The sequence below is a fragment of the Patiria miniata genome, unplaced genomic scaffold, assembly GCF_015706575.1.
Source record: "Patiria miniata isolate m_02_andy unplaced genomic scaffold, ASM1570657v1 HiC_scaffold_9, whole genome shotgun sequence".
Lineage (NCBI taxonomy): Eukaryota > Metazoa > Echinodermata > Asteroidea > Valvatida > Asterinidae > Patiria > Patiria miniata.
The window spans coordinates 9,549,208-9,574,273 of record NW_024037076.1 but is presented as its reverse complement, the minus strand read 5'-3'; the positions used below and the strand labels follow the sequence as shown (position 1 = coordinate 9,574,273).

Here is a 25,066-nt window from a genome sequence, read left to right as displayed (position 1 = left end):
CCCCGGCTCTGATACACACAGAATTTATATAGGTTATAAATATACTACCGGACTGACCCCCCCCCCCCCCCCCCCCCCCCCCCAACGCACCTGATGCCTGTTTCATTGCAGTTTGTTGATCACACACCCTTGCACGTTAATACAAAGTGCAACTTTTTTCGGTAGCATTTTTCGGTTGCATAATTTTGTACACGTTATCACTGCGGTTTATGGCTGGATTGCTAAGGAATTTCTGTACTGATTGAGCAAGATGGGCCCAGTAGGTTTTGAGTTTAGACAAGACAGTTTGGAATTGCAGCAGCGCGCAGGCTCCTTTTGCTGCCCACCCAGAGCTTCTTCCTATGCAAAACAAAAGATAAAAAGTAATTATAGCCACGATGTAATGAGTAAATTGTTTGGTTCTGTAGAAGAAAAGAGAAATGGACAACTACGGTTGCCGTCATTTCCTCCGAGATAATTCATGCATTTTGGTGAGCCGGGTAGTTGCAGCATTTGGACTACAGAGGGCGCAGTTTAGTAATTCAACATGGCGGCGAACTTGAATCCCCCTTCTCATTTTTCCCAGCCACTTGTTGATCCAGAAAAGAAAGGTTTGTAATGCTATATTGCTAACCATGCTAACAACATTTGCAGAATACCCCGCCACTCGGAAATACACCCCTAAAATCTCTGGCTACGCGGATACGGAGTGGGAGTCCCCTTGAATATGCTTGAGAACGAAGCAACACAAACATGACATTGACAAACAATGACAAAAGGAATGGGATTGGGAGTTGCTGAAAATTTTTTAAGTCCAAACCAACTACCCTGTTGGCGGCTACCACCAGGGTTACGCGGATACGGAGTGGGAGTGCAGTGGAGCATGACGCAAGTAGTGCTGATGAGAAGGTTTAGTGAGGGCAATCAGTACTCCTAGAACTATGAGGCTCCGCGTGAGCGGAGCCTCATAGATCAAGAAGCCCGCAAAATTGCCTGCAGCACAAAACACTAATAAAGTACAAAAACGTCCATCAAAATGCAGCCATTTCACACAGAACCGCTGCACAGTTTGCCCCTATACTCCGTACTTTATCTCTTGACATACTCACGTATCTTGTGCGGAACTAACATAGGTGGATTCTGTCGGTTTTTAGGCCAAAATGATGAAAAATATGCCCTTTCCGCATTGAGCCAACCTGACACTTGAAACGTGCACGCATTATGATCGAGCGATGATTTTTGGTTCGCTCGGAGCGCGCCGCGGGGGGTATGGTACATGCACTTGTACGCATGCACATCATTTCGCTTGTACCGTACCCCCCGCGGCGCGCTCCGAGCGAACCGAAAATCATCGCTCGATCATATGCGTGCACTTTTCAGGTGTCAGGTTGGCTCAGTGCGGAAAGGGCATATTTTTCATCATTTTGGCCTAAAAACCGACAGAATCCACCTATGTTAGTTCCGCACAAGATACGTGAGTATGTCAAGAGATAAAGTACGGAGTATAGGGGCAAACTGTGCAGCGGTTCTGTGTGAAATGGCTGCATTTTGATGGACGTTTTTGTACTTTATTAGTGTTTTGTGCTGCAGGCAATTTTGCGGGCTTCTTGATCTATGAGGCTCCGCTCACGCGGAGCCTCATAGTTCTAGGAGTAGGCAATCAGCCGTGACTCCGTAGCCGGCTACGGCTCCAGTACGAGGTGGACAATGGTGGATAGATTGAGTCATGTGAGTGGCGGGGTATTCTGCAATTGTGCCCTTTTTACTTTATTTTAGAACATGTAGGCTAAGGCCTACCACTTTCCATGCTTTCTGATGGCTGACAATTCATTGCAGGGAAAAACTAGTGGCATAGGCCTACGTTAATTTCATTTTTTGATCTGCGGCATAATATTTTAAGTCAAAACATGGCGATCGTGCAGTAGGGGGACGTCTCTATAGTCCGAAGTACCATTGGTTCGAAGTACCATTGGTCCGAAGTACTATTGGTCCGAAGTCCCATTGGTCCGAAGTCCCATTGGTCCGAAGTCCCATTGGTCCGAAGTCCCATTGGTCCGAAGTCCCATTGGTCCGACAGCCCATTGGTCCGACAGCCCATTGCTCTATACATTCCATTGGTATAAACGTCCCATTGGTCCGAAGTCCCATTGGTCTGAAGTCCCATTGGTCCGAAGTCCCATTGGCAGTGATTGGTCCGACGCCCCATAGGATTAGGGTAAGGGTTAGGGTCAGTCAACCTGAACAAGTCAAGTGGAACTACACAGTAGGCCCCCTATTATGTTTCGGACCAATGAGACTTCGGACCAATGGGACTTCGGACCAATGGGACTTTGGACCAATGGTACTTCGGACTATCGAGACGTGACCATCGTGTAGTGTAGGGCCCCTGTTTTGTTTTGATCAAATTAGAATCAAGATTTGTTTTTATTACTAAAAATTGACATTGTTTACCTAAAGCGGACTTCTCTCAATGTTATGGCACCTAAGTTTTTGGTAATTTTTCAACAGTTTCTTGGGGTAGAAATTTCGATTTTCCTATGCGGTTTACGGGCCGGTTGGTGCATGCCGTGTAGCGCGACTTGCGTGCTCACGGTACACATTGTACATCGTGCGTTGACCGCCATCTTTATTTTCTTGTTGCGTTTTGTCGTTGTCATCGTCATTTTACCCCCAATTTCCCTCAAAAAATCAAAAACCTTCCTTATATCTATGACATATGCCTACCTGTATACTTGAACTACATGTAGTTTGGTAGGCCAAATAATTTAAAAGTGGATTTTGCTCTCTTATTAGGAACAGGGCCTGTAGATACACGATCTCCCAAATGTCCCCCCCCCCCCCCCACGCTGCCCCAGGTCCGATGTCGGGATTTGGTCACGTTTTTCATGCCCCAGGGTGGGGATTTCGGTCACTCAAATAACATTGTAAACATTGGCGTTCTACATTGTACATGGAAAGACAAGATTTTCACTAGTGCGCACCACGTATGTACATGTATGTCATTGTCTAGTCCGAAAATTTGGGACTTTCAATACTGTGTATGAGAGTCCAAAAACTTAAGGTATTAAAAACATGCAAAACAAGAAATAATGAGGACCTTTTCTTTTGCCAAATGGAATTTTTGGAGAAATTTGCTGGCTAAAGAGTGAGTAAAGTTGGCCTGATGTAGTTTTGCACGTTTCAAAGCACTCCAGAGCCCCATCTGGTCATTGTCAGGCATGGTCGGGGATTGTCACTAAATTTTGCCCGAGGGGTGGGGATTTTGTCACTTCAAAAGTGACAATCCCCACGTCTTGGGTGGGGCAGTGGGGGGGGGGGGAGGGGGGAACAATTGATAGGCGCATAAAAGCTAGGGCAAATTCCGCCCACCCCCCCCCCCCAAGATTTCGGCAATCGAGTGACGAAAAATTATGAAACATGCATAGGCCTACATGCATAGAACGAGCTACATGTACAATTCGTTTGTCGACCCTGGCCAAAAAAAATTTTATTACAGATTTGAACAGAGCACAATCTCAGCATTAGGCCTACTGATGTGAAAACCGCATGCTGGCACCATCTTTAGTTAAAAAAAATATGGAAGTTGGAACACCAAGAGATGTGATTAAGCTGTTAAGTGATGTGATGAAGTGGCTCAATTTTGGCCTTGTATCCAAATAAAAATTCCCGATAAATGACTTATTTAGCTTGATCGCATCACATACTCAAGACATTTCATGGCTGTAGGTCAAAGGGTTTTGCAATTATGGCTAATTATTTTATTCATATGCATGAATGGTAATTCTGATTTGTGTACACTACGTACATGTACAATGTAGATGGGGGAAATTCATTTTTTTGCGCGAGAAAACTTTTCGCTGTGCGGCAACCCATGGTCCGAATTTTATGTTTTTGGTATCAAAAGATGCGCAAGACTTGAGGCTAAAAAGTCAGAACAGCTCGGGTCGCGATTTTTGTTTCCAAGGCTATTGCAGATTCCACCCCCCCCCCCTTCCTTTAGGGTTAATGAAAATCTGAATGCTATAAAAATCGACACCTTTTCTGTTAAATACACCATCTCACGTGACCATGGTCCCTCTCCAAATTAATTATGTATGCATAAGCATGGGCAATACCACCAATGAGTCCGTATTTCATCAAACCTAAAATCAAGCTACACCAGCTGTTGCTTGACTTCAGTAATCCTTGGTGTATATTGTGCCCTCATGTGTACGTAAAGTACACAATAGTAGTGTATAAAGAGTTTCTCAATTGTCTTCCTTTACACTTTTTCATGTCTGTCTTTCCCTCCTCAGCTCCAGGAAGTCGCTTGCTGCCTCCCTCCTCCTTCCAGAGCCGGGATGCTGCTGATCCATGGCAGGCCTTGACCAAAGCCAAGGGCAAAATTGATCAACTTCAACAAGAGAATGAACTCCTTCGGTAGGCCTAATTGTTTAACTTCGAAGAAGTTCAGTCATGTGAAATTTTTTGAACACAAACTTGAAAACAGATCTGTAAAGTGATTGATTACAGAATGCTTGCTGTTATTATTAAAAGGGTTTTATATTTCAAGGTTGGACATGCATACATTGTACTTTGCAGTGTTGACCTTAATAAGCACCTTAACCCTAACCAACTCCCTAGGCCTTTTTGCTAGGATGTAGCCTCAATCCTGCAAAATCCTCCAATTGGCCTCAAGGAAAAATAGCATTTCCTCAATCCGGCAAATTCCTCCATCAAACATATTTCTTGAATAAGGTCCGCGGAGGGGTGAACACTGCCTGAATCCTGCAAAATTATGCGGCAGTGACTGTCAATATGTTGAGACTTGGCCAGTGACATCCTGAAGAAGTGCGGAGGATTTCAAGCATAATCCAGGCCTGTATTTATGCATGGCTGAGCAACAACAACACAAGGTCCGGCCCAAGACTTTGACAAAGTGCACCCTTTGAAATCAGTAACGCACCTTGCCATGTATGTAACCTCAATCCTCCAAATTCCTCCACTTTGGCGAAGAAGATTTTGAAGGATTCAGGGCGGTTAGCATGGTTAGGGTTAAAAATGTGTGGTTCTATCAACCACATTTAAGGTGGGACTTAACTGTAAAAGCGAAATTGTATTTCATTTGCAGAAGTTCAAAACCACAGGAAAAGGCAGTTTCAACCGGACAAGAGACCTGTGAACATGTAAGTTCTTTTCATATGACTTAGCAAGGCAATCTCTGTATTATTTACATAGACTGCTTATTTTTTTAGCTTGTATTGAAATCAAGAAGAAGTTGTTATTAACTTCAACTCAGTCACACAACTTTTTCCAAATGAACATTGTAAAAATGTCACCAGCTAACATTTTTTTACCAATTCTAGTTGATAAGATTTGTTATTGAAGTTGGTAAAATATACATACATGTAACTTGTGGTGACATCCGACATGTAACTTGCAGTCCTCCCCCCCCCCCCCCCCCCCCCCCCGATGATTTATAGACCAATACCAATTGCCTACTCTTTGTGGCTTTCCACCGTTACTGGAATGCTCCAAGTTTGAAGCTCAGGCGACACCCAGGCATTGATGTGTTCAGAGATACACACAATCATGAAACGCGTGTGATGAGCATTTACGTGTGGAAGTGTTCCAGTAATGGCTACTAGAACAGTCACTGTCATTTCAAAATCGGATTGTTGTATAAAACAAGATTTGTTTTTACGACATTTGATGGATCGCTTAATTACATGAAAATCCACAACATTTGTCCTGATAATTTCCTAGCCCTGCAAAGCAATCTCAAGAGCCCCCGTAGAGCCGCCTCCACCTGCCCCACCGTCCCCCCTCCCTGCACACCAGTTCCTGCACCTCCAGCACACTGCCGACATCCTGAGCAAGCAGGCCACTGAGCTGGCCCAGGTCAGGTCGGAGGTCATGACCTTGAGGTCACAGCGGCAGAGAGAGGTCGGGGAGCTGGAGGAGAAGCTAAGGGAAACGGAGGTCAGGTATAGAACAGAGACAGCGACTCTTACAGCAGCAAGGAAATGCCAAGAGGAAGAACACACGGCACAGGTAGCCACATCAATTCAACCACACTTACTGAAATTTGTATTGTTGAGGAGACATTTCTTTGTTCTCGTGCAGTAAAGTTTTTGAGTTTGAAAGTGAAACTTAATATTCCTTTCCTAAAACTCTTCCATTTGCGACAGATCAACCCACCTTGGAAATTCCTAGTTTTTGAGTAAAATCCATATATCTATTTCGTGAAAATCTAGTGGAGATGTATTCATCTATAGAAATTGCCCTTTGGAGATGTATACAATATTTTGTTCCCTATTGTGTGCACGTCTCGAGAGGGCACGGTGTATCGGATCAATACAGGGTGTGTCAAGAAAAGCGGAACCCTAATGTCGGTACTATTGTTTAAGTGAAGTTCTGCATGTAGCACTTTCAATATCTAGGATATGAAAGCCCAATTCATTTAAGCTTTCTTTTAGTACAAGAATCATTCAAATCACTCCTGTGTCCAAGTTATGGAATTTTCAACACAACCAGTGTTTTAGAGTTCTGACCTCAGATCACAAAAAAAGTGTGCGTTCTTTCAGCAAAACGAAAACAATTCACACACATCTGTATGTGATTTGTTTTTGTTTTGCTGAATACCTTCTTGTGATCCATGGAAAGAACTTTAAAACGGTGGTTGTATTTAAAATTCTGTAACTTGAAAAGTACAAGAGTGATTTGAATCATTCTTGTGCTAAAAGAAAGCCTATGAATTGGGCTTTCATATCCTAGATTTTGAAAGTGCTACATGCAGAACTTCTCTAAAACGATGGTCCCGATATTTGGGTTTCGTTATTTTTACTCACCCTGTACGATAACAATTTACAGTGGCACCATGTGACAAATCTCTTTTGTGAGTTTGTGAGGTTCTGAAAAGAACCGGAGGAACTTAACATTTTTGGGCAGTATGCTCTGGCCGTTGTCAGGAGACTGAAGGGATTCCAACAGTGAAGGGGTGTTACAGTTGTCTGGAAGCAGTGAAGCTAGTGAAGGATGAAACAAGGGGGTCCTAGCGAGCAGCTAGGAGATGCTGCATGATCAATCAAATCAGTTTTTACATTTTTTTTTTTGGCAAAAATATTAAATTAGTTTTCTGATGAGTAATTTTTATATAGGCACATCTCCATGAGCAAGATAGTTTAACGTTACAGTTTTGCACTTTTGAAGCCGCGTATACACAGCCCTACAAGCGCCATGCTAGTAAATATTGGGGGCCTCGTCGAGCAAAACACAACTGTCTAACGACTTGTCCTCAAGTCTACGATGTTGTACAGTGTACTACAATTGCCTCTCCACCCATGCTACCCAGGTGAGGGTAGAGGACCGAATGTGCACTGATATTGGCTGCTGTGTGATCTCGTGGCCTGATGCAGGGGAGAACAATTGTAAAACGCTTTGGGATTATTGATACGATGGAAAGTGCTACATGTACAAATGTACATGTATTTATAAGCATCAATATTTGTGATGCATCAAGCTAAATGATGCGTTTGTCGCCCCTGGTCATTTCTGTTCTTTACAGATTTGAAAACTGCACAATCTCAGCATTACTGCTGTGTAAACTGCATGCTGGCAACATCTTTAGTTCAAAAATTATGGAAGTCGGATCACCTATATGATGTATGATATATGACGAAGTGATGTGATGAAGTGGTCCTTTTTTGACCTGTATCTCCAAATGAAAGTTTCCGACAAACAACTCATCTAGCTTGATCGCATCACATTTATTTAGGTTATCGTAAAAGACATTCAATACAATTTAAGTATCAAGTGGAAAACAAAAAATTTACACAAATACAGCTCTTTCTCCTAGCCTAAAGTTAAAGAAAAAGTGTCCTTTTGTGTGTTTGTAATTGATTGATTTTCTCTATTGGTGGATTTCGGAAGATGAGCATTCTGAGGAGAACACACGAAGCAGAGATGGCATCCAAACAGGACATGATCACAAGTCTGAAAGAAGACTCAAAGAAAACTCAGACACTGTATCAGCAGGAAGTGAGTCAACTGAGGGAGAAGTTACTCACGAGTGAGGAGGGGAGCGAGAAGATCAGGAATGAGCTCACCAACAGCAACAGGTAAGGAGCATAATGTTTATGAAAATTTGGTGTAAATCATAGAGCTACATGTATATTAAAGATATAGTCCATCATTTGTAATTTGTGCATTTTGTTCGTTTGAAGCAACAAAAGTGTTCAAAATCTAATGAAGGATACTGAACAACTAACCTGATGAAGTTTCAGCTCAGCTTCAGCTGTATATTCCGAGAAAAACAGCATTCTAGGATCTGAATTTCAAATCAAAAATTGCTGAATCATGTTTTGAATTGGGCCTGAATTCAGCGTCCGAGACGCGTTCTCACTGAGCCGATTGCAGCTACGCGATGTCGCGCACCGATCCGACGAATTATAGCAACCGCCAGCGTGTGTGCGTCGTGCCAATGCTTGCGCGCGCTTCGCCGAATAACAAAACGAACTACTAATTTAAATTTTCCTACGGTGCGCCTTAAGACGCACCATTGGAAAGGCCTTCTTTCGTTGATTACTTCAAAATGACAGTTTGCCAGAAAGAATAATTTCACAGGGAGTTTAGTCCCCTTATTATCTTTCAACCAAGTATGTTTTTCAACAATAGTTACGCTAGTTACTTTTCGGATGGCTGCAAATGATGGACTATAGCTTTAAATTACTAGAGCGCTAACTTATGTACATGTACATAGTGATGCCTGCTGGGCGCATCCATGTTTGTACACAAACATATGGAGACCTAGAAATTTTGTACGTATTTTGTACATCTATTTGCATATCTGCGTTTGATTCCATACCGGTGCGTCATCGAAGCATGTCTTTTGCTCTACACACACAGCGCAACCTGTGTGCGTATCCACTGCAGCCTTTTTACACTCGTAAGAAGCGTGCGTACGTTCTACTTGTGCGTTGCATTTAGAGTACACTTTCAAAATTCAATCCATCTATTTTGATTGTGTTCTACAAACACGCACATGAATTCAAAATGTCTGCGCCCAGAGCGGCTTCAAAGTGTCTCTGCGCGCAAGAATGAGGAGTTAGTGCTCTAGTAATTTATTATAATACCTCACCCACAGATTCTGTGTCTTGATTGGCCGAGAGTATCTTTCTGTGCACGGCCAAAAGTACTATACCCGTAGCAACCAAAGTACTATACCATTAGCAACCAAAGTACTATTTCAACGGCGCGGTATTTGTGTGCAAATGCATGCTGGTGTGCGCGTTGAGAGTAGCGCGTTTTGTTCCAAAGAGAGCGCGCCGCAGAGTTGGGTTCAAACATTTCGTGAAGGGGTAGTTTGGAAGAGAGAAATACATTTTCCACCAATTGTGTATTGAAATTGACGTTTATTTCAACTGTATTCAGATTTAGATATTTTAAAATATTAAAACCAAGCAGAATCTGTGGTTAGGGTGTTATAAAACAAATATGGAATGCTTTATCTCGAGGTAAAGTCAAACTAGCTTCCCTCGGTGATCCATGGAGCATTCTATTTTCCCTCAGCTTCGCCTCGGGAAAATAGAACGTCCACAGATCACCTCGGGAGGTTAGTTTTACTACACCACTCGAAGCATTCAATATTTGTATAATATAACTCCATGGTGTAAATAAACATTTGCCTGGATCCCGTGAATTGACTTTTTTTCATGCATTCATTTTCCGTATGTTTGATAATTTGATATATTTTGGAAAAATTCATCATTAGCCAAAACTGATGTTGGAATTGGATTGCAGTCGGTTGTTCATTTTTTTCAGTGTGTAGTTTTACGATTCCTTTTTCTATGAATCGCAGGTAACAACCATGTTGTGTGTATTTCCTTATGTTTACCTCAAATTTTCTGCTCAAACGACAAATCCCACATCTGTGAAAATGTACTCCTTTGGTAGATTGGTGTTAGTTTTCATTTTTGTTATGAAGTACAAGTATCGCAAAAAGTAATGTCTGAATGTGGAATGTCATGTTTCGTTAATTACTGATCAAAGAAAGGAATTTGGCGGCTTCGTTTGGGGCAGTAGAAGCAAATTTTTTTTCACAAAATGCAATATTTTGAATTCAGTATACATTGTGTACACTAGAATGCTATTATAACAAACGTGTTTGGATACACATCAACAAAAGTATTTGTACAGTAGTGATCAGTAAAATTTGAGGCTCTGCATGGTGGAGATGCTAATAAATGAAAGGTCTGCGGAAACACCATGTGCGAATAATTTCTCAAACTAAGAGAATGGTTCTGAAAAGAACCAGAGGAACTCCTCTGGTTCTTTTCAGAACCATTCTCTGAGAAATTATTCCCACATGGTGTTTCCGCAAATTAACCTTTCATTTAACAGTAGTGATTCTTTTAGTATCGTGATGAATGGCAAATGGAAGCCACGTAAATCAACGCTTTCGATCTCTGGCTGTGCTCCGTGGTCAGACATGAGTCGTATGGCGGTTGCCTTAGACGCCTTTTTCATGCATTTGGTTCGGCCACGTTCGGTTCACAATTCAGCTTCTCAGCTGTGAGTAAGGATGATTAGCCCCCCCCCCCATTATTATTATTTAACATATTGCTAGCCAAACTTGGTCACAGGTGGTTATTGAAGTAGTGGTGTTTGCTGTGGAGGTGTTCTTTAACACTTTCTCTATTTGATTAAAACAGAGAGAAAGGCCTAGCTGTCGAGTCCTTGCAGAGTCGGGTGAACAAACTCAAGGCGTACATCGGCGACACCCAGGCAGCCAGTAGGAGCACCGCACTGTGGCAAGTAGAGAGAGAAAAACACCTCAAGAAAATCAAAGTAAGCAAAGCAGGCTTTACATTGTACCTCATGTTTACCTGTTAAGTCGATGTTCATCCACCAGGCGGCGAAGCCGTCAAGCACTGCAAAGCTAGCCTTCGAGGATGGATGGATGGCAGCTAACATAAAACTACCCACGTGCCAAGGCTGTACAATCACGTACTGCACGAGGCACGAACAGCGACCTCATGCTGCTTGGCTACAATGCGCAAATCAGTTTGTGCTGAAGGAATACACGGGCAATTTGCATAAATTGTTTTATCAGCCGTGCGAAGCACGCATATATATTGTGATCGTCCATTTTCTTTCTTTCTTTCTTTCTTTCTTTCTTTCTTTCTTTCTTCGGCAAACGGTCACGTGACCAATGAAAAAATGGCTATAACTCCTGAACTATTCAGCCGATTTCAAACAAACTTGGTCAAATTAAACCTTGACACATGTCCTACCTAGCCATGTTTGTAAAATCCAGCCAGTGGTCATCCAGTGGTCAGAACTGGTCATCTAATGAATATTTACAAAATGCTTTTTCTCCCACAGTCTTGACCAAATTAATGTAAAACTTAGTCAGTTATATCTTTAGACCAAGCCTCACAAAAAGTGTTCACAGAATTTGGCCAGTGGTCTATTGGTCAGAAGGGGTCATTTTATGATAAAAAATAAAAAGCTGTTTTACATTTCAAATCTTTGCAGCCCTGTTCAGTGTATTTTTTCATCTCTAATTCTCAAATTTCATATTCCTGACTTATTTGGTTGTCGAGTTATTTGAAGTTTATCATTTTCTTAACGTACGTAAAAACAATATAAAAACATAGGAATTCTGGGAAGGTTTCAAACCACCACGCACGATACTGTGGATGTTGTGTAGCATTCAAAAATGAACTCATTCGTGCGCGGCCGACCACGTTGACAGGCAATTGCATGCACAGTGCCGCACTCTCCATAGACTTTGTACGCAACCGCTGAAGTGGCGTCTGAATACTGCATTCTTTTGATTTGTTTTAGCGGCAGCTAGTGCCACCTGCGTAAAGGTAGCCGCTTATTCGTCCAGACACTCCGCCGTGGATTAAAAAGTACGGAGGCCAATAAACAACACTATTGCTATGATTAATTTTTGATGGTTTATGTGGATTAATCTACAGGCATACTGTTTCATGTATTGTCTTGGTGGTTATTTTGTGTAATGTTTCAGCGGGCTTAATATCAAATGCTCATAGTTGCTTCTCTTGCATGCTTTTGCCGATCTCAGCCACATTTAGCAATGATCACCTTGTGGTCGGTGCGAGTCAGTATTCAGACAAACCGTTAAAACGGCAATTTAGGGCTGATATCCGTGATTCAGGAAGCACATTAGCTCTAGTTTCAGCTGGATTTATATCGGGTTATATTATGTCTGCGAACTCCAAACTCTTTGGAGAATGCAACCACACTATCCAGCTGTCTGTCCATTTAAAAAATATGAGCCTCCACTACCAAGTATTGAATAATAATCTCATCTATATTCGCATACGGGGTCGTCGCTGAAAATCCAGCGACAAAATCAAGAAAAACATAAGCCAAAGCGCACAAATGTTTTTGTGGTTTTGAAAATCTGTTTTACACGTGGAGGTCCTGATTTTGAAATGACCTATGGTGATCTGCTGATTAATATTAAGAAACTAACCCAGTGTTTTCATGATTGATCTTTTTGACACTTGTGTCAGGATTTGGAGAGGGATTTGGACAATCAACGATCCGCTGTACAGCTGCTGAATGTTCGTCTGTCATCAACCAATGAGATCCTTGGAATCCAGGAGGCAGAGTTATCAAGGGTAAGAGGGTAGAGCACAGGAGTGTCTTCAACAGGGGAATGGAAAGTAATTTAATTTGTGACTGCGCCAGACATGTTTCAGGGTGGCATGTGTGGCTAGTGTGTAAAGTGCTTGCTTCTCACCACTGTGGCCTGGGTTCGATTCCTGGCTCGGACCATATGGGAGTAGAGTTGTGCGTGGATTCTCTCCTGTGCCACGAGGGTTTTTCTCTGGGCTCTCCGGTTTTCCTTCCACAAAAATCAAACACTTTTGATCTGTGGCTGTGCTCTGTGGTCAGACATAGGTCATATGGTGGCTGTCAAAGGTGCCTTTACATGCCTTAAGGCTCGTTGTAGCCGTGTGTTTTGCAATTCAGCTTTTCCGCTGCGAGTAAGGATGATTAGCTCCCCACCTTTCATGTTATGTAGCAAACCCTCCACTCACACACTGAGTGCCCAATGCAGGATGTAGGATCATCAGGTGAAGCATACATATTAATCCATAAAGTTGGTCTCCCCCTAAGGTTTTGACTTTCACCATACATTTTTTTTTCTTTTAATTTTTGCATGCAAGAACTGTTCAAAAATACTTCAAAACAATGAGCACAAGTACAAAAAGGTTAAAATTGAAAGCAGCTTTTCGGGCCATTCATTGCCATATTCTTTGCATACATTGTAGTTGGTCATGTGACCAGGAAGTGTGGTCAAACGTGAATACTTGATAGGTTTGGGCAAAGAAAACATGTTTTTGACTCAGAAAAATACATATGTTGATGTTTTTGTATTGAAACGACCCAAATGTATGATAATGTTTATGGTTGCCACGACAACCATAACACGACAACCATAAACATTTCACAGGATTAGTTTGCTTAGTACATTGACCTACGGTAGGCTTAAAGGTTAGGAAACGTAACCAAATTTCATGCCAATCAGGCAAAGCGTACCGGACCTATAACAAAACGGTTTCATTGGGGGAGGATGTCATGATATTCATGTACATGTAGATTGATATTCATGCACTGTTTAGTTGTTAGAATTAATGTTAGATAATGTATTCTTTACTTTTCTTTGTGTTATTTTTTTTCCCAATTTGTTCCTCAGGTTAAAGGTGAAAGTGCAGATAGTGGGAAGAAACTGCAGCTGCTTCTGACAAGGTAACCTGTCAGCCTGCATACTCCATATTACATTCCATTTTACTAAACTGTTGTGTACGCTGGCAAATGCAACTGTATAAAGATCAAATATGAGAGGTTCAGATGTCACATTTTTTAACAACAAATCACAATACTTTTGCCCATTTTTGTTTATCATTTTCTTTTTACGTTGAAAGTAATGCACTCATGAGGAATGTGTGAAAGCAAAAAGGATTGATATGGGACCTTCCCTGTTCCTAAAGCAATAGTTGTAAATTTCATACTCTTGGTTATAAATGTCGTATGTCATAAGACACAAATCTTTGTCCCGGATAGCCTCTTTGTGAAGAGCAAGATTCAGTTGAATGTTCAGTTTGAAACGGGCCATTTGTCCTACGTTTCAGGTGGCGGGAGAAAGTGTTTGAGCTCCTTGTTCAGCTGAAATCACAAGAGGTTGTTGAAGGAAATATCAGGAGGGACCATAATTGGCAGGTATTGTTTGAGTCAGGCAGTGTTTCTACTTTTATACATTTTTTTTTTAAATTTGTTATTTTTTTTATTGAACTGTATTTTAACTAGGCGGGCTAATTTTTAGCAGCATAATATTCACACTGACTCCGACAAATCCCGTCCTCAGCTCTGACACATACATTTCATGGTCCATCCCACCATTGTAGGTTGATCACGTGAATTGCCCATCTCACGGCAAATGCAGGCCTGCAAATCCTGAAGGCTGGAAACTGGACTGCTTAAAACCTTGTTCTTTAAATGCCTCCCCACCCCCTCAAAAAAAGTCACCAGGAGTCAAATTCAGGTGACCTGGGAAGTCATTCCACAGCATGATTCAGTGTCATTACTACATTGTACATCCCTAAATATTTCTGAAAGCAGGTCCTGACAACATTGGTATGTCAGCTGGGGTACCGTCTTGTGCCCGCACGCCAACGTTGTTGGAAGACACATGTACCGTTTCCTTGCTGTTCGAATGCAACTCACGATGCATGAGGCACAAATCCTGTTTTGTTCATGTTTTCTTTATCCCTGGAAGCTCTTTGTCTTATGTCTGGTTGTGTTCACAATGTTTTACACCAAACTGTCCTAAGAGGGTTTTACATGCCATGTTCAAAACTATGGAACTCCTAGACTTGGTACCAAGTCGGTAATCGTTTTGCATACGGTACCGGTTACTGGCTCCACGGCTACACACAAAATATATCGCTGCAATGCACGTAGTCTGGTTCCCAGACCAAATGATGCTGACTATTGATGTTCAATTACCGACTTGGCGAATATGTTTTCAATTTTGTACACAACATATGGGAGTATTTTGAATCGCTAGCGAATTCAATGCGAGCACTCTAATTGGTTCAGATAACAGAGTGTATTCTAGGCCGCCACGGGAGATCACTCTCATTACTTCGAGGGTTTGTGCTTTGTGTTGTGTAACATCACAAAATTTATTATAGGGCATACACGACTCAAATAAATATTATGAGTACATTAAGTATTATAATACATTTTATTTCTATACACAACTGACCAAACTGAGTATATTTGGTCGTTAAAACGTCGCCAGATCTGCAAGCATGTCCCCGACGTTTTGATGAGAAAACTCCCCATGTAATGGAATGAATTAGTCCTCATTTGCATAGCGGTTTGCCATTGGATCTCACCGCAAACTGCACTGCATATGTAATGCGCTGCAAGCATGTATGAATAACGGTGCGAGAACGTACTCGTCAAGTCATTTAATATGTCGCAACCTGGCCGAATACATACTAGTCTTATACCAGCTGCGCCGATGGAGTTCGACTGAAGTTCATACTTACTACCCATAGTTTATGATAAAACCATAATTATGGTCATGAAGTTCATAGTTTGTTCGCATTATTCCTTTGTGGTTATGGGTACCTGTGGTTTTTTTGGACACCCTGTAATGGTTAGGTGATGGAAATCAAAAATCCACTTTTCCTGTTCAGTTTTGAGCACTTTTTTGGGCACTTTCTTTTGAAGAGCAAATCCAGAGACCTGTAGTTCAGGTTACAAGAAAACAAGTTATGGTGTAATTCATTACATTCCTTTTTTGTCTTCTCCAGGTAACTGAGTTGGAAGAGAAGACAACCAGCTTGCAGAATAAATGCCACCTCTTGGAGCATTCCATTGCTGACAGGGATGCACAGCTTCAACTTGAGAGGGGACAGAGTCAGGTGGGGCACAAAACATGTATATGACTTTTTTCAATAAATTTTCTTGAGTTCAATTTGTAGGCCTGAAGTGTGGGAAGACTCTTTCAAGAATAGGCTGAGTAAATACATTTTGTCGTTTGCTAACACCTGGGCAAATTGAAATGGTATCTCTTCAGTGCTTTTCAATGGAAGCTCCTTTTTTTACACACTCTCTGACCGAAATTGGTCTCATTATACACATTTGAAATGCTTAAGACATTGCCGTTTAATGTTTGCCCTTTCCTGGCCTCTGTGTTAAAGTTGCGTCAAATTCTCACCAGTTGCTCAGAGCACACAAAACCTGCTTTAATTTAGAAAAGAAAAACTGTGTTAACTTTGAGAAGCAGGTGATGTTCTCCTCTCAATATTGTCCTAGCTTTGATGCTAACTTTTACACTATCTGACATTGCTTATCAACGACAAAGTTCTCAAACAAGCTTATGTACTAATATCTTAATACTTTCTCTTGTTAGAGTCTTCAAGATGAGTTGGCATCAGTGCAACAGGTTGCAGAGCTCCTAGATGCAAAACTGAGTGCACATGAAGAGACCGTGCCCCAACTGACATCCTTGCTACAAAGGTAATGGTAACGATCGTGGAGGGGTCAAAGATCTCTGGCATAGGGTCGCCTTAGTCATTGTTAGTATGTGTATTTAACCTATTAGCATCTGTGCTACATTGTAATCCATTGTTTTTATTCCCTGATGAATATGTATCTTGAATCTTGGATATATTTCCTCCTAAATACTCCATATAGAGTTTAACTTAACTGGAAGTGCATATGGTTGGGAGTGGTCGACTTTAAATTCCTTTTGGTTTTCAAGGCAGACTTGAAGGATGATGTAGTTTTCTGTATAAAACCACAGAGTGCTCGGACGGTTTCATGCGGTAGAGAGCGTAATAAGCAGAGCAATTTGGGGCCACACAAGAATGTAGAATGTAGTTTTTAATTCTCTAATTTTATGTAACTAAAGTTGAAAATAGATTGTTTGTCAGTTTCAAACCGAACCCAACAAGATAAGTTTGAAGTTACAAGATCTGCTTTTGTGTTGGAGACTATTAAGCTAATTTTTTACAATTTAAAACGGAACTGGGAATTTGTCCTTTTTCATTGAGATGTCAAACTGATGAAACCATACTAAAGCTTGAATATCAAAATGTAGAGCTGTTTATGCATTTTAGAATATATATGGAAAAACTTATTAGTGAAAGTATACCTGATTAGTCTGCACTAGTCTGCACCCAATTTTGCTGGATCAAGTCACATTAATGTCATTTGTTTGGTCAATTTGTGTCACAGCTTTCAACAGAAACACACAGCAATGGAGGAAAATCTTGTCAGTCTGGTGTGCAGACTGGGCTCCTTTGATCAGCGAATCAGCTTTGCAGTTGGCCGCATTGAAATCCTCAAAGGTATGTTCCATCTGTCCTCCAAACTTCCCTAATTTGATTTACCGGTACTTGTTCTGAAACCTGTCAATTTCTGAACCTAAAACTTCTCTGTCAGCCTGGTTGTCAGGCTGGGATCCTTTGATCAGCGCATCAGCTTTGCAACGTTGGTCGCATTGAAATCCTCAAAGGTATACACCATCCTTCCTCCAAACTCCTCTAATTTGACTTGTTCTGAAACCTCTCAATTTCTGAACCTAAAACTTCTCAGACTCATAATTTAAACGTGCCTATAAAAGATCTCTCGTCTCCCAATATCTGACATAGTTTTCATCTAATTTTTTTCACCAAATGTTTCTTACCCATTTTCGACGTTCCATTTACTTATTCATTTACTTATTCGGGTATTCTCTGCTTATATTTTTCATTTGGAAATAAATGTGAGTTTGAATTGAATTGTAATTTATGCACTGTCATTCTCTACTCTTGAATTAGAGATCAAGGTTCTGTATGAAGGCTGGTTCATGCTTCGCACGACAGCCAATTAAGCAAAGCAAATTTCATGACCTCACTCAAATATTTATATTTTGTCATTAATAGCAAATTCGCTTTGCACTGAAATTTACATCAAGTATGAATCAGTCTTTACACCATATTTTTGTAATTAGATTGTATTTTATTTTAATAGGTTTTGTATATGTTGTTGTTGTTGTTAGGATTGATTGCCAGGAAGGATGCGTTGTGGAGACTGAGAGAGCAAGAGATACAGACAAGTAGTCAGACGCTGACCAAAGATGATGATGAGAACACACAGAATAATGGTGACAGGTATGATAGAGTCAGGAAACCAATCTAGTAAATGATATTCTATTCATGTTTACTTGAAGATCAATCTAGTATATGATATTCTATTCGTGTTTGCTTGAAGATAAATTTGTCATCCCACTTGCACTTGTGGAACACAGAAAATGTAGTTTCATATTTGGCCTTGTAGCATATGGCACACAGAGGCATACATTCTTTCGCTCGTACCCACCGAATGGCTAATTTCTTCTGGAGGTATGACATCATTTCTTTGAGCTCCCTTTGGGTAGAAATTTGTTTGAACAATGACAAGGGTCAGGTGTTCTGCATACGCATGACATATGCGCACAGAATGCATACGCATGACACATGCACACAGAATGCATGCGCATGACACATGCGCACAGAATGCATGCGCATGACACATGCCAAAGAATGCATGCGCATGACACATGCCACAGAATGCATGCGCACATTAGATGAGGCAGTTAGCTCCTCACAATTCTCTGGTGCCTGTACCCTGAAGAAAATTAGCCCTTCCCAGTGCCCTGTTTGGGAGGTGGGTACGATATATACTATATTCCATGTTCCACTTGCACTCGCGGGATATACTAAAAATAACTACATGTATGTGTGTTTTATTGTTCTGTAAAGATTTCATAGGAGCTTGAGTTTTCTGTTATTTGATGCATTAGACTATCATTTGACCAGTTGAAGATGGAGTTACAGCAGGTGACACGTGAACGGGATGCCCTAGCAGCGAGGATCAAACAGGACTCTGAAACCATGCAGGAACAGTTCAATGAAGTCAGAGCAAAATGTAAGGGTAATTCACTAGACACTTTAACACAGTCACTACCAGCAAAGCCTTGTTGATAGATTTGCCTTCGAGGGTCGTGTTTAATAAAAAAATATTTGGAGCGACCTAAATACACATTTCAGACTGGTTTCAGACAGGCAAACGGTATTTTTTATTAACTAGACTCTGAAATCAAGCATTAATCTTTCAACGTAGTCACTTGAAAAGGCCAGTTTATACTCAGCAAAATTTGAGCAAGTATTCGCATTGCAAATTCACAAAAAGTCAAACACACTTCAACTCACACACGTTTACATTATATCTAGTGTGGTCATTCCTTTGTTTTTGTGTAGTTGTGAAAAAAACTCACTTTACTCACGCTGTCAAAACTCTTTCAACCCAATTTTTTTCTATGATTTCCTTGAGTGTTTCTCTTCATTTTGCAACCGATAAATCCAACTCAAAAATGCCTCTAAACCTGTTTCCAGTAAGGGGGAAACATTGTGTGGACTTGGGCAAGTTCACACAACGTATCTGAAAACTGGTTTATGTGGACATCTTTGTTTGGAAGTCCACACAGTAAATGTAATGCTTGTACAGGTTTTCTTGTTTGCTGAGAAGGTTTCATGACGTCAAATGTACTTCGCATTACATGAACTTTGAACCGGCCTTCAATAATTGTTTCAAACATTCAACTTCTCATAAATGTGATTAACAGCTTCAGAATGATTTGGTGCGGCCCACTCTTCAATCTCAGTCTAAAACAGGTTTATTTGAGTTTCTAAGAGTTACAATGTAAGGTCAAAAGATCAAATCTAATTTCCTCTGGTATGGCTGGTTATGCAATATAAATGAAGTAGTATTAACCCAACATTTATAAGGAGACAGTATGCTGGACGATGTTCAATGCTGTTACTGTTTTCAGGATGATGATTGATACATGTAGTTTCATCTACTTGGCAATAATTTACATTTTTGTTACGTTGCTTTATCAAATTGCTAACATGAGAAGCCTATAGTCTTTTTTTTCTCTTCTTATCAGCAAACCCAGCAACATGAATTATTAAACAGAAACAAATGAAAGTCTTTCGTACAGGTTGAAAGGAAAAAACCCACTTTAATTTATTGAGAAATGAAGTTGCTACATACATGGTTACAATGGTAGGATGTAAACGAGATGGCTGAGTTCTGAGTTAGGACAATTGACCTATCGCCGTTTGCGAGTTACCGAGGCCCCTTAGACAACCCTATCCAGTTTGTTAGTAAAATTATTGTACACGTGCGCATGACTGATTACTAGCTTCTATTGGATGAAAACTCAAGTTGTGTTAGCTTCCAGTTCCAATGGTGCTACTTAACATGCTTAACCCTAACCCCCAGGCCCTTTTTTGCTAAGAATTTTGCACTCGTGTTTAAATGAAGGATTACCAACGCCAAATCCTTCAAAATCATCAGACAGTCCTGCCTCAAAATGCATTCATCTTCAATCCTCCAAAATCCTCTTGTGCTTCAATCACCATTCATCCTCAATCATCCAAAATCCTCAGGTGCTTCAATCACCATTCATCCTCAATCCTCCAGAATCCTCATTTGATTCAATCACCATTCATCCTCAATCCTCCAGAATCCTCATTTGATTCAATTACCATTCATCCTCAATCCTCTAGAATCCTCCAAAACCGTCAGGAGGATTTTGGAGGAGTGAGGTGGGTTAGGCATTCTATAACACTTACGAACCAAATGTAATTTTTGTTCACTAAGTTTTGTTTGTCTCAGATGTTGCACGTTCTCCGTCCATTTGTATGTCTTGTAATTGAACAATATTTCACGAGCTGTGGTGACGCAATTTTAACGTGATGCCACTGCGATAGGCCAATTAGACCGACTCGCAGACGCTTGTATTGGAGACACTTGTATTGATTGCTTCATGCATTTATTATGATTAGTTGAAGCCAGACAAGAGCAAGATGCAGCCAGACTGCAGGAGTTGGAATCCCAACTTCGGGAAAGGTCGAAGGTGGGTATTTTGAATGATGTGCTTTATTAAAAAATAAAATATGAATAGTTTCAGAAAAATAGCAGAACATTGTACTTGCACTTAAATTGCTTGCATGCAATGATAGATTTTTGCCTGTCATGATTACATATAGCAGTTTTCTAAATCTAGTGCATATGTTTGCATTTGTTTGACTTGTCTTTAATATTGGTGTTTTTTTTCTGCTGACAGGATCTGCAGAGTGTTTCCAGCAAACTGGACCGTGCCGAGTCTGAAAGCCAGGAATCACACAGGACCATCGGTAGGCTGAAGACGGCGTTAGCCAAACTGCAGTTGTCAAGTGAGAGAGGTCAGTTTGAACGAGGTCAATATGGTTTCATATGTCCTTGTATTGTCACCTCCCTCCTCACTGACCTGAACTCAATTTCATAGTTCTGTTATCAGTCGAATCTTTATTTCACACTTTTTAACAATCTGTTTTATTAACCATGTTCTGCTCTGCAAGTAGTGATGTGCATTTTCAAATAATTTAGTATTTGATTATTCTGCGCCTGTCAAAATTGACACTGAGCTTATTTTATTAGAATGGTATTAAAATCATCATCGATGTGTTGATATATTTTTGAGATAGATTGGTTGATATTTAGCAAATTTTAAAGAAGCAAATTAGAAATGTTATTCCTCATGGACGCTTTCAATCATGTGTTTAAATTCAGTTTTGACAAGACTGGCATACTGGCATTGATAAATAATGAAACGATGCTTGTTTTAAGTTATTCCATTTATTTTAATAACAAAATCGTGACCATTAAAATGGTTTGAAGATTTTGGGTGTACTAAATTAAGACAATCACTTCTTTACAAGAGTTTACGTTTTAAATGTGCTTAATTACTTGGCTCTCATTTTGCGGAGCAGGTTTTAATTTTTTAAAAATTTTCTTCCATTTGAATACCTTCTAAATTCTCTTACTTAAGTTTGGCTCTAAAGTCTATTTTCATTGAAGAATTGGGAAAGTGATTACTTGGTGTTTGATGCCCGCACTGCTGTTTGAAATGTTTGTATTTTTTATTGATATCTTTTGGTGTGTGTTTGTTGCTGCAGCTTCTGTGGATAAGATGGTAGCTATGGAGACTCAATTGACCAATCAGCTTGCAGAGATGGAGAAACGACTGAATGATGCAAGACGTGAACAGGCCAAAGCTGGTAATATTAAGAATACGTCAGCTCATTCTTCCATTGGCATTTTGCCATACATGTAATTACTCTATGTAATTATGCTATGTAATGCACTGCTTTCTCATAAAAGACCATGTGCCATAACTCTGTATATGCCATGTAGCAAGGGATCACACCCGAAACCATGATGCTAGCAACAATAGCAATGCTACAAGCCTGAGAAACAGCCTTTTGTTTCTCAGAAAGTTTTTCCTTTTCACTGCTTAGCAGTGTGACACATTTTTCAGATATGTAGTTTTATTCTGAGCACCATTTTAACATTAAAGGGACTGACTGTAAGCTAATTTGTCGTGAGCAAATGCCTGTATTTATGTCCAGTTTTCAAACATTCAGGATTTTGACTCATTTTGAGTGTGTTCGTATCTTCTCCAGTTGTTTCTTTGAGGCAGCTTGAACGGCAGATGACACGTGAGCGAGAGAGATCCGCTCAGATGCTGCAGACACAGGAGGAACAACTGCAGTTGGAAATTGATAGAATCACAGCCCTGTTGAGAGAGGCTGACAAAGACAGGAACCTCCTCATGGTAGGTTTGTATGGACCCCTTGAAAACTTATCACCCTTAACAGAGAGGAAGATAAGTTTACTATACCTCATACATATTCATGATCAAGAGCCGATTTCCCACTGGTCTGTTCACCATCTGTGTATTTCCGAGTGTTCTGTATTTTAGACTTGAAAAGGTCCACTTCATGGTAAAAATGACCCTCCCCTTTCCACCAGGGTGACACCAACCCTGCTTATGCACCTTCACTTCGCTGTGGGAATTTAGTCCATTACAAGCAGCACAGCGCCCGATTTCACGAAGCGCTGTGACGCGTCCCAGCTCGAGTTCTGAAGTGTAACACATTGTAACTCGCGACGCGTCGCATCATCCATTTCACGAAAGTTGCGATGTGTTGAACGTGTCGTAAGTTCCTTGACAACGGCTTAAAACACATTGCAAGTTAAGACGTGTCTAGTGGTCATCGCAAAATAAGAAGAGTCATTTTCTAAGCCAGTTTTATGCCTTAAACATTACATATATGAGATTATGTGTGTAAAGTCGTAAATAGAAAATTCATTGACTAATTATGAGTTAGACCGGAATATTAGAGTTGAAATTTCAAAGTAGCTATACAGTCCAATGAGAGCTTGTTTTCCTTCAAAATTGCATCGCACGGCCGCCATTTTGTTTCACGTTTTAACAAATTTCGAGCAGAGATCCGACGACTCTTTGTTGAATATCAGACGACTATTTACTGTATGCTGACATGATACATAAAACAGTCACCGAGTTGTGCTATAAATACCCTTACGACGCGTCGCAGTTACGACGTGTTTTGTGAAATGGATCGCGGGACGCGTCGCAGCTGCGTCGCATCGTAGAGATACGACGCGTTGCATTGCTGCGATGCATCGTAAGTTACGAAGAGTTTGATGAAATAGGGTGCAGGCTTTTGAATATTCCTTCTTTTCCTACTTTTTCCTGTTTTTGTTGCCCTCAACTCTGAAAAATGCAACACACACTGTCATGTTATACACACTGTCATGTGTAAATCACACAATGAAGGGCTGGAGTGCATGCAGGACTACTGCAACTGTACTTACAAGAGCTTAGTTTAGGATGTAGCACAAATGTTGTAGGTACAACCAAATAAGTCCTATGATGCTGTGGCAATGGGTGGGTATCACAAAAAAAAACCTACACATGAAGGCCCATAAAAGTCCTACTCTCATTCTGATTTTGTCCTCTGAAGTCCTAATTTCATCCTTTTTGGGGGAAACTTTTGATCCTGCTGTTCTCCTTCTTTTCACACGGGTCTGCTTGAAAGCCTTGCTGTTTTAACCTTTATGACCCTTGTGTTGTTTCTTCTAATGCCAGGCAACGCTGAAGCAAGAAGGCCTTGTTGGTCAGTACAAGGCACAGCGGGCCGCAGCACGGAGACTCGACAGTGAGATGGATGAATCAACCCAGACACCAGCCAATCAGGATGCAGCAAAACAAGGGCAGGTCAAGGGTCAACCAGCACACCATGCCAAACCAAAAGGTAATGATGTCATTTGTAACGGGATAACAGAAGTCTTGTTCTGGTTTGCCTTGTGAAACGCTGGCTCTTCTAAAGAAATTGAGCACGAGTAAAAAGTAAACGAATATCATTCTTTTAAAACAAGACCATATTTATTGGAAAATGACAGAGTTAAGACAATATCTCCTAGTTTGTTTTTTTCATATACACTGTGTATTTAGTTTAGACTTTAGTTTTGTTTTCATAATTTCTTGAATATGGTACCTAATGGCTTTTTTGTCAATATTGTCTTTTGCCAATACAGCTCCCTTGAGTGCAATCCTCACTGATCTTCAGTCACTTACAGCTCAAGTCTTGGCAGACGAAGATATCGATGACAGTGATGTTGAGAACAATGACAAAGGATAGGCGATTCACCTCAAGAAGGCACACTTTGTTCTACACGCAACATTAATAATGTCTTGGTGGTCCAGAAGTACATTGCTATGGAGACAATTTGGGTTTAAAAATGCACATACAATGTACATTCAAAAATATTTTTTTTCCCATTTGCCAAAAGTGATGAATAAATTAGTAATTGGTGTATCAAACATTCAGATTGTGTCTTTTGAGTCATTTTGTGTCTTTCACTGATGAACACATTCAGCCAACATGATGAACTTCAAAATGCCTTCCCTACCCGCATCCCTCAGCATCCCTAGCACTAGTCTCCCACCAGTCAGAAATTCACCACACTTCATACTCAATACAAAGCCCTTTACCCTCGGTATTGCCACCTAACTCAAATTCAGAGCCACCACCCCTTGGAACCCATCCCCACTCTGCGACCCAAGTGGCTGCTTGAGACGGGGACGATGATGCACCTGCCACACATCTCAACT

The 25,066-nt window shown here is 40.8% G+C and overlaps 1 protein-coding gene across 1 annotated transcript; it reads left to right on the top strand.

The window, feature by feature from the left end:
• Positions 1-480: 480 nt before the first annotated feature.
• LOC119720857 (coiled-coil alpha-helical rod protein 1-like) lies at positions 481-24,792 on the top strand. Its single transcript, XM_038190722.1, has 20 exons — positions 481-590; positions 4,275-4,398; positions 5,090-5,144; positions 5,725-6,012; positions 7,891-8,078; positions 10,671-10,806; positions 12,507-12,614; positions 13,697-13,749; positions 14,133-14,220; positions 15,825-15,935; positions 16,427-16,533; positions 17,254-17,366; positions 18,059-18,170; positions 18,842-18,966; positions 20,892-20,962; positions 21,173-21,290; positions 22,044-22,145; positions 22,551-22,702; positions 24,041-24,206; positions 24,490-24,792. Exons 1-20 carry the CDS (start codon positions 527-529, stop codon positions 24,591-24,593), a joined length of 2,385 nt encoding a protein of 794 aa, XP_038046650.1. The 5' UTR covers positions 481-526; the 3' UTR covers positions 24,594-24,792.
• Positions 24,793-25,066: the final 274 nt, after the last annotated feature.

Coding starts and splice junctions, on each gene's coding strand:
- LOC119720857 (XM_038190722.1), top strand. CDS start 527: ATGGCGGCGAACTTGAATCCCCCTTCTCATTTTTCCCAGCCACTTGTT. Junction 13,750..14,132: donor CTGCAGCTGCTTCTGACAAG/GTAACCTGTCAG, acceptor CCTACGTTTCAG/GTGGCGGGAGAAAGTGTTTG. Junction 18,967..20,891: donor CAATGAAGTCAGAGCAAAAT/GTAAGGGTAATT, acceptor TATTATGATTAG/TTGAAGCCAGACAAGAGCAA.